The sequence below is a fragment of the Maylandia zebra genome, linkage group LG4 (genome assembly GCF_041146795.1).
Source record: "Maylandia zebra isolate NMK-2024a linkage group LG4, Mzebra_GT3a, whole genome shotgun sequence".
NCBI classification, from domain to species: domain Eukaryota; kingdom Metazoa; phylum Chordata; class Actinopteri; order Cichliformes; family Cichlidae; genus Maylandia; species Maylandia zebra.
In genome coordinates this window covers 19,877,188-19,891,866 of record NC_135170.1, presented here as the reverse complement: position 1 = coordinate 19,891,866, position 14,679 = coordinate 19,877,188, and the positions used below count along the sequence as shown (strand labels likewise).

General features: G+C 43.7%; 1 protein-coding gene across 1 annotated transcript; it reads left to right on the top strand.

Annotated features, from left to right (window-relative positions):
• Positions 1–326: 326 nt before the first annotated feature.
• jpt1 (Jupiter microtubule associated homolog 1) lies at positions 327–9,743 on the top strand. The gene is made up of 5 exons (XM_004558409.5): positions 327–529; positions 2,997–3,139; positions 6,258–6,406; positions 7,299–7,329; positions 9,158–9,743. Exons 1-5 carry the CDS (start codon positions 474–476, stop codon positions 9,307–9,309), a joined length of 531 nt encoding a protein of 176 aa, XP_004558466.1. The 5' UTR covers positions 327–473; the 3' UTR covers positions 9,310–9,743.
• The last annotated feature ends 4,936 nt before the right edge of the window (positions 9,744–14,679 follow it).

Sequence of the window (14,679 nt, the reverse complement as noted above, 5' to 3'; positions counted from 1 at the left end):
TTTTGGCAAATGTGAGAGGAGCCTTTGTGGCTTGGAAGTTAAGAAAGAAGTTTTAAAGTATACCAATTTTCTAACTTTATTCTTTAAAATAATTTTGCAGATTGCCGCAATCAGCGCTATTAAATGAAAACGGGGGGGAAAGAGCCCTCGGGGTTGTGGTCTTTTCTGTCCGATCCCTCACAGGAACCCGAGACCTGCCACCAACAAGATATCCGACTGCTAAAGTTCTGTCCAATGAGAGGCGAGTTCTGTACCGTTCTGTCCAATCACAACGTGTCTAATACTGGTGGGTTGGGTCTGGTGGGCTGGCACCGCAGAACCAGCGGATCTGTTCTTCGTTATGTTTTTCAGTGTCGGGTGGAGTCTACATCCCGTCGCATCCCTGCGGGCAAGGAGGAGGATTTATCCCCCCCCACCATTACTTTTTTAATTGACTGTTTCTTACTGCCAGACATCGAAATACTCCAAAAAAGATGACGACGACAACCACCTTTCAAGGAGTGGAGCCTGGTGCTAAAAGTAGTTCCAGGTAAAAAGGAGCCGAAAGCCTTTTCACGGAGGAACAAAAGAAGTAGGATGCGGGCAAAGCCTCTCAGCTAGCAAACGCCTCTTTTATTCGTTTTTGCTCAAAGACAGCTTGCTACAGAATATCACAGGCTGTGTTAGCCCGGTGGTGGTTGGCGAGGGATTTTTCTGGATTTAGCTAAACTGTCACATAATCTAGCTAATTAAGATAATCTTATTGGGTGTCTGATGCACCATACCCTTTAGCTACACGAAGTTAGTGAGGTTAGCATGCCTGGGTTTCGGAAACAAACTGCTCGACAGGATCTTTTCCACATTTCTGTTTAAGGAGAAGTGGACAAAGCTGCCTAAGCCTAACGTCAGCTCCCCGCTGGCTGCTCTAGACTGCGAAATAACTTTTTTTAATAGTTCAAGTCACCACTTTTTTTCTTTCCTTCCTACTATGGAAGGAAAGAGTTGTGAGTGTGCTGCTCTTGGAGTTGTTAACGTCTTGTTAACTTGTTCTTTTTTTTTTGTTGCATTTTATCTAACAAAACAAAAAGAAAGAAAGAAAGAAAAGAAACGATAGAGTCCATTTGATTGATTACAGGAAAGGTCCCAGACTAGACCGCGGTCTGCTTATGTCATCATCTCTTGAATTTTGGTTCAAGGAAGTTTTAGGGAAACTCATTAAGCGGGGTCGCGAGCCTGATGCCCGGTTTTACACTCAGTTTAAGAGTCATCCTCCAAGCATGCGCTGAGTCTTTTCCTGTAAGTGATGATATGTCGGCTTCGTGCATTCCTCCCTTTTTTCCTTTTTTCTTACAGGGAAGAGTGCAAACCTTAAAATTATGGCCGCCTTTATAACGAGGCATGATTTCAGGGCGTGCTAGAGATTTTTATACTGCCACTGTTAGCCCTTGCTGAGTCTGAGTGAGCATGTCAAATGTCGGTCAGTCCGCATGCTGCTTTCGGATGATGCAGGGGGCTTGGGTGGGGGCTCTGAGCTAGCTAAGCCTGTAAATCTTTCCTTAGCTCTTCTGCCTTTTCCCCCTTAAAGCCCCCTTTAGCGAGCTGCTGGTCATTTCTGCTTCTGGACGACCAAGTAGATCAGTAGAGCAGCAGCTTGAATTAGGCTAAAATCAAAGGCCTCCTATCCTGCCTTATCAGACATGCCATCTTTGGCTCTGGACCTTAGCAGTATCCTACCCAGCTTCACCTGCCTTAAAGTGGCCTAAGGCTTCCAAACATGACTGCCATTTCACTCATGTTATTTGCAGGTTCATTCTAGGGTGGGGTCTGCTGCCAGCCAGCTCAAAGCTTTCCCCCACCGTCGCAATCTGTGTGTGTATGTGGAAAGCATGAGCTCATCCTCTCTGGCCGGGAGGTGAAGTCTGGTTTAGGCATTATATGTTGTCACAGCCAAGAATTAAATGTGCAAATTCACGTTGTTGTATATTGGGCTGTGTGAGATGTTTGGTTTTTTTTCCCCCTCGTCTTGGTTGCTTTCTTTGTAGCTGTGCTTCAAGAGCAGAGTTGTTTTTTTTTTTTACTCCCATCTGCCTGCCTGGCCCTCGGACAGCTGCTCGGTGTGTCAGCTGGTGACTTTAGGGGGCTCCAGGAGAGGAGAGTTTGATGGTGGAAAGAAAAGAAAAAAAAAGAGGGAGGGGTCCAGCAGTGGCTCTGCAAGCACCTCGGTGTCTGTCGTCCACCCCAGCTGCCCTTGAGCACAGCGAGGAGAAAAAGGGTTTCCCTACTCGCTGTTGAATTCCTTTTGTTTGGTTCATGGTGGAAGAAAGTCTGTGGAAAGTAGGCTTTGTTTGTCATCTGTGTATCTGGATCCTGGCTTTCTGTGCTGTTCTAGAACAGTCCCAATATTACATGACCTATATTTAGCGTAAACCTCAGACCTTTCACTTCCATTGTGCGATTGTGACCAAAATAAACGTCAGATTTGATGAATAAATGCGATAATTGTGTAATTATTCCCCCTAGAAGCAGACACAAGCCCTCATATGTCACTGCAAAGGAATCTGCGCTGAAGAGAGGCAGCAGCTAGCCAGCTAACTCTGTGATTATATGCGACTGGAGTCAGCTGCAGGGCAGAGATTGGGACTGTCTGTCTGACAGGCTGACAGCCGGGGCTTAGAGAGTGGGGGGGACCTTGCTGGTATCTCATGTTTTTTTTGTTTTTTTTTTTTCCTTTCTTTCTTGTGTGGTATGTTTATAAAAGATTTAGGGTGGAGTAGAGAGAAGGTTGCATGTAGCTTGGGGCTACCTCATGTTTTATTTCACTATTGATTTTATCTTCTTTTTTCTTTTTTTTCCTATTTTTGCGCTGTGCATCTGATCAGTGGTGTGTGACGTGAAGGCCTTGTGTTGCAGTTTGAAGCGAGAGGTTATGGAGCGGCGGGGGGGGGAGGGAGATAGGAGCATGGTAGACGGGGTGTCATTCCAGCTGACGTCAAAATTGTCATTTTGTTGCTTCTAAGGGTACTACGACCGCCGGGTGGGGACTCCAGCTTCTCCTTTGGCACAGATGACAACACAACGCCCCAGCGCAAGAACAAGATGGCCTCCAGCATCTTTGCAGAACCTGATGACCCTCACGCTCATCGGAGGAACAATCCACCTAGTAATTCACTCTAACATTTATTTCTTGATTGATGGAATTTCCATGTGACTGTATCTGAGCTGAAATCAAGGTTTACAGGTTTGATTTACACGAAACTGTGGTTTTACATCAGGGAGCTTGTATAAACACACACGAAGAGCAAGTTCTATCTTGCAAAAGCAGACAGATCTACCAGAAGCCTTAAGTAAGCAAAAAAAACCAAAAAACCCCACACACCATGGAAGTAATTGTTCTAACTTAAGCTAGGAACAGATAGAGATCCCAAATTTTTCCGTTTGGGTTGTCAGAAAGAGCATCCCACAAGAGTAATAGCACAGAAAAAGAGAAAAATCCCCAGAGTACTACGTAAGGGTAATTCAAAGTGAGGGTTTGTTAAATGGGGCTGAGGATCAGTCCTCTATGGAAAGAAATGCGTCAGTTAAAAATGTGTCAGTGGGTGAAATTAGCGGCCCTCTGCAGCCACAGAGGACATCTTATTTTGAGTGTGCAAGAAGACGCAGAAAAATGCAGCCGGGGCCACGAGACCTGTGAGTGGCACTGTGAGTTTTCAAGGTCACCGCAAACAGCCAGAGGAAGTAGGTGAAATATTAATGTGGCCTGACAGTGCCAGGCAAGGTTTGGATCTTTTATTATGCATTGGCTTCACTGATTGTAATTAAAGATGGTCCAGTTGGTCAGTGATTTAATACATTGCATAAAGGGGGAAAAAATTCGAGCTCTGTGGCATTTCTGCAGATTTGCTTTTTAGCTCAGGGCCTCACAAGCCTGAGATCACATGTTTTCACACTGGGCACTTTGTGGAAAACTGTTTACATGGCGTATCAGATTTTCTGGGTGAGTGTGGACGATGAAGAATTTGGCCTAAAATCGTTACATCAGCCTCTGACCTCTGCAGCCAGCAGCTGCTTACAGCAAAGCCTTTTCCTGCTTGCATTGTTTCACTCTGGGTCAAGTTGAGGAGAGCCTACCACAGCTGTCCCACTTTAACGGATGCAACTGGATGAGGAGGATATAAAGTTCTGCTTGAATGACCAAGGTTAATAACAATCTAAAGCCTTATAAGCATTGTGCGATCTATTATGTGGCCTGTGTTTGAACCCATGCTGCAGATGAACGGGTTTCATTGTTTGCTTTGGCGTGCAGCCCTGTGTACATTTTTTTTTGTTTTTTTTGTTTTGTTAAGATCAAATACACCTTTTCATGTCTCAACCATCAAGAGCCACTTTGTAAAGTATTTTTTGCCTTTGGGCAATTTATAAGTTTAGCTATGATAGCACAGTCTCAAACGACCTTAGAAACATTTGACAAAATAAGAGCACAGAAAACAAGCATGGATTAGCTGCTATAAGCGTTACTTTAAACAAGAGATGGTGGCGCCACAGTTTTCAGAAAACAAAATAAATGGAGCGCTGTCCTCATGGCTAAAACTAGGAGGTGGGAGGGCGGTGGGGGTTTTCCCAAGGTAGTCCTTTAATGCCTGAATCTGATTCCTCACTTTCATGGTGTGTCTTTTTACTAAGTGGCAAATGTAAGAAAAAAAATTAAACTTGTTTTTTTTTTTTTTTAAAAATGTAACTTATTTTTGTTTTAACTATACTTTGATGGTTTTCTTTTAAAGATTTGTCTTGTATTCTGTTTTACTGACATAGAAGCAGGTTGTTGTTCAGCCAGGATGTTCCCTAGGATTTTAAAGGGGACCTATTTTTCTAACATTCAGCAATATTCATTATTCTAATTCTTATTATTATTGGGGTTATACAAGAGAAATGATCATTATTTAACTTGTATTGGGGTTCGTTGAAGCCTCTGGGGTCATCCACTGTCTGAAAGTTCTGTTAGTTCCTTCCTCGTTTCCTTTAAGCTGCCTTTGTTCTGATTGGTTGGAACTTACAAATGGCAGGTGAGGCTTCTTGGCCCACAGCCAGAGCCATGTGTCTGAGATGACCATATTAGGTATGTTGGCTTTCTTTGAAGTCATAAAGAGCCAAGAGTTGAAGAAAAAAAAAAAAAAACTACTGACCTCATTATGGTCATGTTTATGTGAGAAAATAAGAAAATGTATGGCAAGTAAAATTTAATTTAAGGTTTAAAGATACCAAAGCTGTGGGTATGTGCAAGTAACCTCAGCTTCTGACCACATGAGTGCTTACATGAAATAAGAGGGGGAAAACGAAACTACCATCAGCCGCATGATTGCTGTTGCTGTCTCAAAGCTCAGTAGGCTCAGCGTTATAATATATTTATGCCATAGACCCAGGAGATCTATAAGGTTAAGTAGAAGCCTATAGCAATGACAACATAATGCATCTCTCTGGTCCATCAATCTACTTAAATCCTCTTCCGTTTCATATTTCTTGACTGTCCAGAGAATTTATCAGACTCCTTAATGTGGAGCCGGTAATGAAGACGCGCTTGTTGAGTGCTGAATCACTTCACTCTATTAACAACAATGGCCACTCCTCTTCTTCTTTGCTTTCCGTTGTTCTCCTCATGACAAAGACGGTCTGTCCCCTCCCTGGCCCTCGGGGTTTATAGCTGTTACCTTATGTGGCTTGAGCTAGCACAGCCTGCCTCCCCACAGTGGGCCAACACAGGATTTTTAAAGCTCTTTCTGCTAAAGGAGAGTGCAGGCGCTGCAGGGTTTTGTGAGTTTTGGCATTCAGGTTGTCTGCCTGGAAGCGTTCCACTTCGTTTCTGGGTCTGTTGCAGACGCTCAAACGGATTTAGTGATGTTTCCTGTTTAGTTCCCAATGATTTTTTTTTTCTTGTCTTGTGTTATTTGAGCCTCTAATCAAGCTGATGTTTTATCAGTGAATCTGAGAAATCTGAGAAAATGAGTATTGTGATGAGCATGGTAGATTGGTGGGGCTAGAGAGATTTGGGTCTGGGGTGGCTTTGTCACTAATTGGATTAGTGTCCATATGGTATGACTGTGCTGCTCTGGAGCCTTACTCATGTTTTGCCATTTGGGTTTCCTGTTAAGCTTCAGTGTAATCTTCTGACCAAAAAAGAGGAGCGAAAAAAACCCAAACAATTAAAGGGCCATGAGTGTTAGTGTTAGCTTATTTTCTAAATAGTTTGAAAGCATATTTTTCTTGTCTGTCCCTTATCTGCCTAGGCGGGGCGCCTACAGGAACCCTGTGCGGCGAGCCGTCGGCCCCGCTGAGGCGAGTACAGCAGCCTCTCCTCTTCCCCAAGAACCCTGAGCCGGAGCTGACCACCATCCACAACTCTGGGGCCGCCTTGGTCTGGAATCAGAGACGAGAGGTACCAGCCGTTCACCCTTTCAAGACTTTGTTTCCAAAACAGAGCCGCAGCCAAGTACCAGGCTGAAAAAAAACACTGTCATAGATTAACTTTAATTCTAAACAGTTCAGTGGAAAAAGTCATTGGGGGGAAAGATGAGTTCACAACTGCTGCCAAGAGAGTTTTGTTAAGTCTGTGACAGAGAACAACGAAGCACGGCATCCCAGAGAGCGAGAGATGAGAGCTGCGAATCATTCGCTTCACTTTATCTAAAAAGTCACAAGATCTGCTCTCATTCTTTATTCATTTTTGTAACTTTATTTCTTTCAAGCTGTTTTTATGTGTAATTAACAGAAATGGTAAGATTGCATTAACTCGATCAGTGTAACTTGGGTCCAAAAAACCAGTTTCCAGTGGTTAGGACTGGCATTGAGCCAGCTTGTCCCCAGCGCGCTGCCGAGCTGTTAATACATTGGTGGAAACCCTGGTGTTTATCGTCTGTTTGAAACAGACCCAGGATATGTTGTTGGGTAGATATCCTCCACTGACATTTGTAATCCCTTTTAATGTGTGAATGAGGCGGCCCTCGTTTTGTCGACATGGGTAGAATCCAAATAAAGACAGGCAGAGAAAACACAACGGCCGACTCCACCTGCCAACCTAGAAACATATCACTAGGGTCAAAAATCACAGCAGTGCTGTCATTAATCATTCGCAATTACAAGTGCTTGCACAAAAGTTCCTGTATATGCAACTGCCTTGTGGATGTTCAGTATTATTTTCCTGGCAGCATTCCTTTTCTTTTTTGGGTTTGTGGTTGTATATAAAACGCTTCTTCTCAAACGAAGAAACGTTAGCAGAGGAGCCAGGTCGGGGAGAGATGTGACATTCCTGTCTTGTGTTTTCATTGCAGGTTGAGAACGGCCAAGAACAAGGAAATGATGGTAAGTGTCTTGAGCACTTGGGTGTTTTTATAAAAAGGCTTTCAGGTTTCTGTCACAGTCTGACTATGTCTAAACAGAACTGCATGACTTGGTCGTGAGAAGCTCCTCGGTATAGCTCTAGAAGAGATCCGTTAATTTCACTCTCCCCTCTGCAAAGATCAGATTATGGCGACTGATCTGGTCTGGTATGCTGCTGCTGGCATACAGTTTTGTTTTGCTTTTGTTTTTTTTAAGCATGGAGTACACATGTTCTCCCTTTCTGAGTCAACACAACGTGGGCTCTTTGATGTGGTTTTTCCTTGTCATGATGGTATGTCGGTGTGTAGTCGAGCAGCTGTTGTTTGATAGCAAGCTCCACTGAGTATGAAAAGCTTTTTATTAACCTCCAGGTGCATGTTTGCAGCAGAATTCCTGGCTCCACAGCTAATGGGAAGGTTCGACCGCATACCATAATGAAAATTAAATCAAAGCTCACTTTCTGCACGGCCTTTGAATGACTGGAATGCACGTGCGTTTGTGTGTGCGCACTTTGAAGTTTGTTGTGTATAAATATTCGCAATTACATGCCATCAAAAACCTTTCAAGCACTTAAGCCAGTTCATTACTGCCCTCTAAGTTAGTTTCTTCTCCCAGCAGACGAGCCAGTAGTGCACACTTTTGATAAGACAAGGGCGAACAGAGATTAAATATATCAGCTTCTGGATCGACATTCAGCACACCTAATGTCTTTGATGTTGTCCCGAGTTAACGCTACAGGCCCTCCACACTGAGGGTTCAAACAGAGCACATTCAGCAGTTGAGTGTGTATTATACCTCTAAAAAAAAAAAAAGATTTCAAAATGTTCCAAAAAGGAACATGTTGCCCTCATTTCTAAGATTTAAATGAAAGGTCTCCATGCAATGTGCTAATGTTTTTGCACCAATTCAGGCGGTAATGGATAAAAAGACGGCGATGCTTTAATGCTGTGATTTTACTCATTTAAAGAGGGCTGCCCTCAACTACTCCGCTGAGCCCACAGAGCTGAAGTGTGGAGACTGTTTTTAGCCAGAATTTGCATAAAACCAGCTTTAACCCTTTCCATCTCAGCAGTGTTCAGTGCTGATAGATCCAGCTAGCTGATAAGTTTGCTCTGGCTCCAACCAGGAGGATCATATTTGTGTTTGCATAATTGCTTAAGTGCAATACTTAAAAGAAGCGACACAGTTTGAAATCTTAGCCAACATTAAAAGTAAAAGGACAGAAGAATTATGTTTCTGCAGTGAATCTAGTTCAAGCCATTGGCAGCAGTTATACCTGTGCCTGTGTCATCACCAGTGTGTAGTTATGTTTCTTTGCACATTTCATGTCTGCAGTGTAGATTTAACACAGATGTATGAATTCATTATTATCCTTATTATTTTTATTGTTACCATTTTGCCTGCTTTGTCAAATTTTGATAGATGTCGATTTCCTGTCATAGGGCCCAGTTTTTCCAGTGATAGAAGGATGGGTTTTGTTTGTTTGCTTTTGTTGGGTTTGTTTTTTTTTTTGTTTGTTTGTTTGTTGTTGTTGTTTTTTTTTTTTCAGTCATCCAAAATAATCATTTACTACTGGAGAGTCCCCTCACTCGTATATTAAAAGTGGGGTCACCTTGAGCCAGTTATTGCTCCATAGTCTGTCTAAGATTGCTGACAGTAGTCCATATTTTGCTCTGGAGAGCCGCTGTGAGCTTGAGGTCCACTCCAAACTGCAACATCTGGAAAAACTGCAGAACAAAATAAGAGCCACATCACCCATTGTTGTGGTCTGCACAATAACACATTATCCCCCCTCTTTTTTTTGCTGTAGAGTATCCTGAAGATGTGCAAGATCAGCAAGAGGAGCAAGATCAGCAGCAGAAGGAGGTGCCACAGCCCTCCGACCCGTCGGGAGGTGCCAGCGCTGCTTCAGGCGGCCGAAGAAACCCCCCTGGTGGCAAGTCCAGCCTCATCCTGGGTTGAGACCAGTCAGTTTGTTTTTCTTTGGGTTTTTTTGTTTTGTTTTTTTGATGACAAATACCCCCAACCACCATTCTCTTCCTCCTCATCAACATCTCTGCTTCTCCCCCCCTCCTCCAACACCACCACCTTCTCCACCTCCTTCACATGCACTCATGCCGTCACGTCCATGGACCCCCGTGTCCTCTCCCTCCACCTGCAAACCTTTTGTTTTGATCCTTTTTTCTATTAAAAAAGAAAACTGTTGACAAAAGCACTTTATGTATCTCCCCTTTCCATTTCAGCCCATCCTGTAGCGCATTTCGCCTGCTGGGAAAGGCATGACGTTTAGCTTGTCCCTCATTCTCTCCCCTGGTGTAAATGGTAAAAAAAAGATTAAAAAAAAAAAGATTTGATGCGTGGATTTCTAAATACAATAAAGATTCATATTAATTTGCTGTGGCTTGTTTTGTTTTTTCTTTATTGTTATCTTGTAATAGTAGTCTAGGATAAGATATAGAAAATGTAGACATGAAAGGATCTGCTAAGTCTCCATTTCAGTGCATAGATGTCTGAAAGCAAGGCGCTGAGTATTATTTATACTCATTGTAATGGAGCCTGAAGGCAGCAGCCACAGAGAGCAAAGAAAGGCTCTGGGTCTGGAAATCTGCCCAGCCGAAAAAAGGGAAAAAAATGACTATGGCTGCTGCCAGTTATGTCAAAAGAGAAACTGCACTATCTCTTCATGACATCATACACTGGATATTTGGCTGTGGTTACAGTGTGCTTGATTTAGGAGAGGTGTTTTTGCTCTGACTCCGACTTTTTAAAGCAAAAGTCTTTTTTCCCGAAAGGTGAAAAGTGATTCATACAAGACGTAATGTTACTTTTAGAACCCGGCCATTACCAGCACTGCTCAGAGATGGCTTTATTTGGTCTTAACCTGAGCACTTTAACTTAAGCATCATCAGTAATACACAAAGCACAGAAGTAATTCTCTTAAAAAGCACTTGGGGGTTTTGTTAAACACATCAGACTTGTAAAATATCAGCTCCGCTCTTTTACTCCTGAATTAAATACCTCGCCTATTGTGTTCTGGTGAATTGCACCCACAGGGATTTAGATTTGCTGGAATGCTTTTTTTGGAAAATAAAGTTGCCTTCAACTCAATTAGAGGTAGCTTTACGCATTAAGTGGTTTGAAATTTACAGTTCTGTTGTATTTGAGAAGATGTTTGTGGTATACAGTAAAAATATACATGCAATGTAATAGAACTGGCTTCAAAGTGTTATTAACAGCAACTATGCAAGTACAGTTGCTTTTTCAGTGATTAGAAGTCCTCTCCTGGAATACAGGAAAACCTGTTTAGCTGCGCTTTAATGCAAATATCTAAAAGCCGTTCACTGGGTGAAAATACTGTTTGTACCAGATGTCAGACTGTTTCAGGATGACCAGAAGGAAGAAATAACTCCAAAAAAGGTCCCAACTCATTACGACCAAAGTACGCAGCTCAACCTTGAAGCAGGCAGGCTACAGCAGCAGAAGATCACTCTATGTGCCACTGAGGATACAATTCGCATGATATCAATAATATTTGGACAAGATCACAAAAATGTTGCCTGGTCTGATGAGTCTGCTGCATTTGAATGGTAGGGGCAGAAATCGGCATTAAGAGGTTGAATGCATGGATACATCCTGCCTTTGATCAACGGTTCAGGCTGCTGTAGACACCACAGCCTACTAATGAAAGTCTAGCAGCCCGTGACTGTACGATAAGCGGAAAGGAGGCAGAGGACTGGTGAGTGTCAGAACTACCATCCAGGACGAGACAACGAACATCCATGAGGACATGAGGAAGATGACCACTTTTTCAGTGAATAGATAAGGCAGCAGAAACCTGAGACCGAAGCGGAGCAAGGAGAAGGACCATCATGTAAGGACACGTCCATGCACGGTATGTGCTGTCAAATACATCAGTGACTGAGATCCAGAAATCGTTCCAATGGCTGGACAAAGCTGGACTGAAAGACAGCACAGAGGCAATAATCACGGCAGCACAGAAACAAGCTCTGAGCACAAGATCCATAGAGGCTGGGGTCTATCACACCAAGCAAGACCCCAGGTGCAGGCTGTGTAAAGATGCCCCTGAGACAATTCAGCACAACACAGCAGGGTGCAAGATGCTAGCAGGCAAAGGCCGGCATAGTATACAGAAACATCTGTACTGCGTATGGCCTGGAAGTCCCGAGGTCAAAATGGGAGACGCGCCCTAGGGTGGTTAAGAATGACAGAGCCAGATGGACAAAGTGGTGATGGCTAACCACCTGGACATAGAAGTGGAAGACAAGCCGAGGAAGACAGCTGTCATGGTATATGTGGTGATACCAAGTGATAGCAACATCAGAGAAAAAGGACGATTAGAAGCTCGAAAAGTACCAAGAGCTGAGAGAAGAGCTCAAGGAGATGTGGATGGTGAAGGCAACAGTGAGCCCAGTGGTAATCGGAGCACTCAGTGCAAGAGGGGAATTTATAATCACACATACATAGAACCCATGATTCTGAGCCATGAGGTGCTAGAAACATCACTACAGTGGGGCAAAAAAGTATTTAGTCAGCCACCGATTGTGCAAGTTCCCCCACTTAAAATGATGACAGAGGTCAGTAATTTGCACCAGAGGTACACTTCAACTGTGAGAGACAGAATGTGAAAAAAAAATCCATGAATCCACATGGTAGGATTTGTAAAGAATTTATTCGTAAATCAGGGTGGAAAATAAGTATTTGGTCACCTCAAACAAGGAAAATCTCTGGCTCTCACAGACCTGTAACGTCTCCTGTAAGAAGCTTTTCTGTCCCCCACTCGTTACCTGTATGAATGGCACCTGTTTGAACTCATCATCTGTATAAAAGACACCTGTCCACAGCCTCAAACAGTCAGACTCCAAACTCCGCCATGGCCAAGACCAAAGAGCTTTCGAAGGACACCAGGAAAAGTATTGTAGACCTGCACCAGACTGGGAAGAGTGAATCTACAATAGGCAAGCAGCTTGGTGTGAAAAAATCAACTGTGGGAGCAATCATCAGAAAATGGAAGACATACAAGACCACTGATGATCTCCCTCGATCTGGGGCTCCACGCAAGATCTCATCCCGTGGGGTCAAAATGATCATGAGAACGGTGAGCAAAGATCCCAGAACCACACGGGGGGACCTGGTGAATGACCTGCAGAGAGCTGGGACCAAAGTAACAAAGGTCACCATCAGTAACACACTACAACGGCAGGGAATCAAATCCCGCAGTGCCAGACGTGTTCCGCTGCTGAAGCCAGTGCATGTCCAGGCCCGTCTGAAGTTTGCCAGAGAGCACATGGATGATACAGCAGAGGATTGGGAGAATGTCATGTGGTCAGATGAAACCAAAGTAGAACTTTTTGGTATAAACTCAACTCGTCGTGTTTGGAGGAAGAAGAATACTGAGTTGCATCCCAAGAACACCATACCTACTGTGAAGCATGGGGGTGGAAACATCATGCTATGGGGCTGTTTTTCTGCCAAGGGGACAGGACGACTGATCCGTGTTAAGGACAGAATGAATGGGGCCATGTATCGTGAGATTTTGAGCCAAAACCTCCTTCCATCAGTGAGAACTGTGAAGATGAAACGAGGCTGGGTCTTCCAACATGACAATGATCCAAAACACACCGCCCGGGCAACAAAGGAGTGGCTCCGTAAGAAGCATTTGAAAGTCCTGGAGTGGCCTAGCCAGTCTCCAGACCTCAACCCCATAGAAAATCTGTGGCGGGAGTTGAAAGTCCGTGTTGCTCGGCGACAGCCCCAAAACATCACTGCTCTCGAGAAGATCTGCATGGAGGAATGGGCCAAAATACCAGCTACTGTGTGTGCAAACCTGGTAAAGACCTATAGTAAACGTTTGACCTCTGTTATTGCCAACAAAGGTTATGTTACAAAGTATTGAGTTGTATTTTTGTTATTGACCAAATACTTATTTTCCACCCTGATTTACGAATAAATTCTTTACAAATCCTACCATGTGGATTCATGGATTTTTTTTTTTCACATTCTGTCTCTCACAGTTGAAGTGTACCTCTGGTGCAAATTACTGACCTCTGTCATCATTTTAGGTGGGGGAACTTGCACAATCGGTGGCTGACTAAATACTTTTTTGCCCCACTGTACCTGTAATGATCCCTTCTAAACATACGGGAGGATACATTACAGCAGCCCGCCTTGATTGAATGGTGGTCTGTTGTGGACTCGATGACTCTTTCTAAGCCTCTTACTATGAATCCGTGGGGGTCTAGAAGGCAGATCCTTCTGTACAGATCAGACATGATTAATCTGATCTTTACTCACTGACTTGAAGTTTCTGGCTTTCAGAGCACGCTTCAGCCATAACAGACAACAAAAATGGGTCATTTTAAAGTTTATGGCGACCACACCAGAGTATTTGAGGCTAGTGTGTTTGCTGGGCCCACCTGATTAACCAGACTACAACATTTTAGTGAATCGCTCGTATCTACGCAGGTCTACGACCCGAATACAAGTTATCAAGATTATTTCGAGCATTTCTGACAACGCTGGCTCCTTCAGAGCCAAACCGTGAGCTGTTCATAGAGTTCTGTGGCACAGAGGTATGTTTCAGCCCTCATCTGCCAAGAAAGGCATGCACGGGTCACTCAAGATCAGGAAAAGAACTTCCTGCCCTGGAGAAATGCCAGGATGCCGGAGTGCACTCAATGAAGGCTTGTTTTCTCTAAGTGCTACATCCACAGGGAAAGTCCTGTGCTTTTTGTTACAGCCTATCACACAGAATCAGCCCAGATCCTTGGTGTTTTCCACAGTTTACTTCTGATGCACATATGACCACCGGTGGGAAGTAACAAGACACAATTCAAGCACTGTCTTTCAATGTGCTGTGCACTCATTTAGATATTTCTTCCACCACATATTTCTAATGACTTTTGAAGCATAGACAGTGACGTTTAACAGTTTATAAAACTGAGTCATGCTGCAGAGGGTTAGATTGTGACAATGCAGTGTGTTAGTGCATAAATACTAGAGATGGACCGATCCGATATTACGTATCGGTATCGGTCCGATACTGACCTAAATTACTGGATCGGATATCGGAGAAAAATAAAAAATGTAATCCGATCCATTAAATATCACGAAAGCACCTCACAAAACTTGCAACACGTCGTAACTCACCTCAGAACGTTAGCACGTCGGAGCAGTATGCATCACGTGATAGAGCGGCTGTGGCATGCGGGACCTGTCGGTGGTCTGGATAGCATTTGGAGCTTCGCTAGCAACCTGGCATTTCATCTCCGACAAAGTTATCCCCGAGAGAAGTAAAGCAAGTGTGTAAGTTCA

Excerpts from the sequence above, each read along its gene's own strand:
- jpt1 (XM_004558409.5), top strand. The coding sequence starts at position 474 with ATGACGACGACAACCACCTTTCAAGGAGTGGAGCCTGGTGCTAAAAGT. Across the intron at positions 6,407-7,298 it reads TCTGGAATCAGAGACGAGAG|GTTGAGAACGGCCAAGAACA; the intron begins GTACCAGCCGTT and ends TTTTCATTGCAG. Across the intron at positions 7,330-9,157 it reads CCAAGAACAAGGAAATGATG|AGTATCCTGAAGATGTGCAA; the intron begins GTAAGTGTCTTG and ends TTTTTGCTGTAG.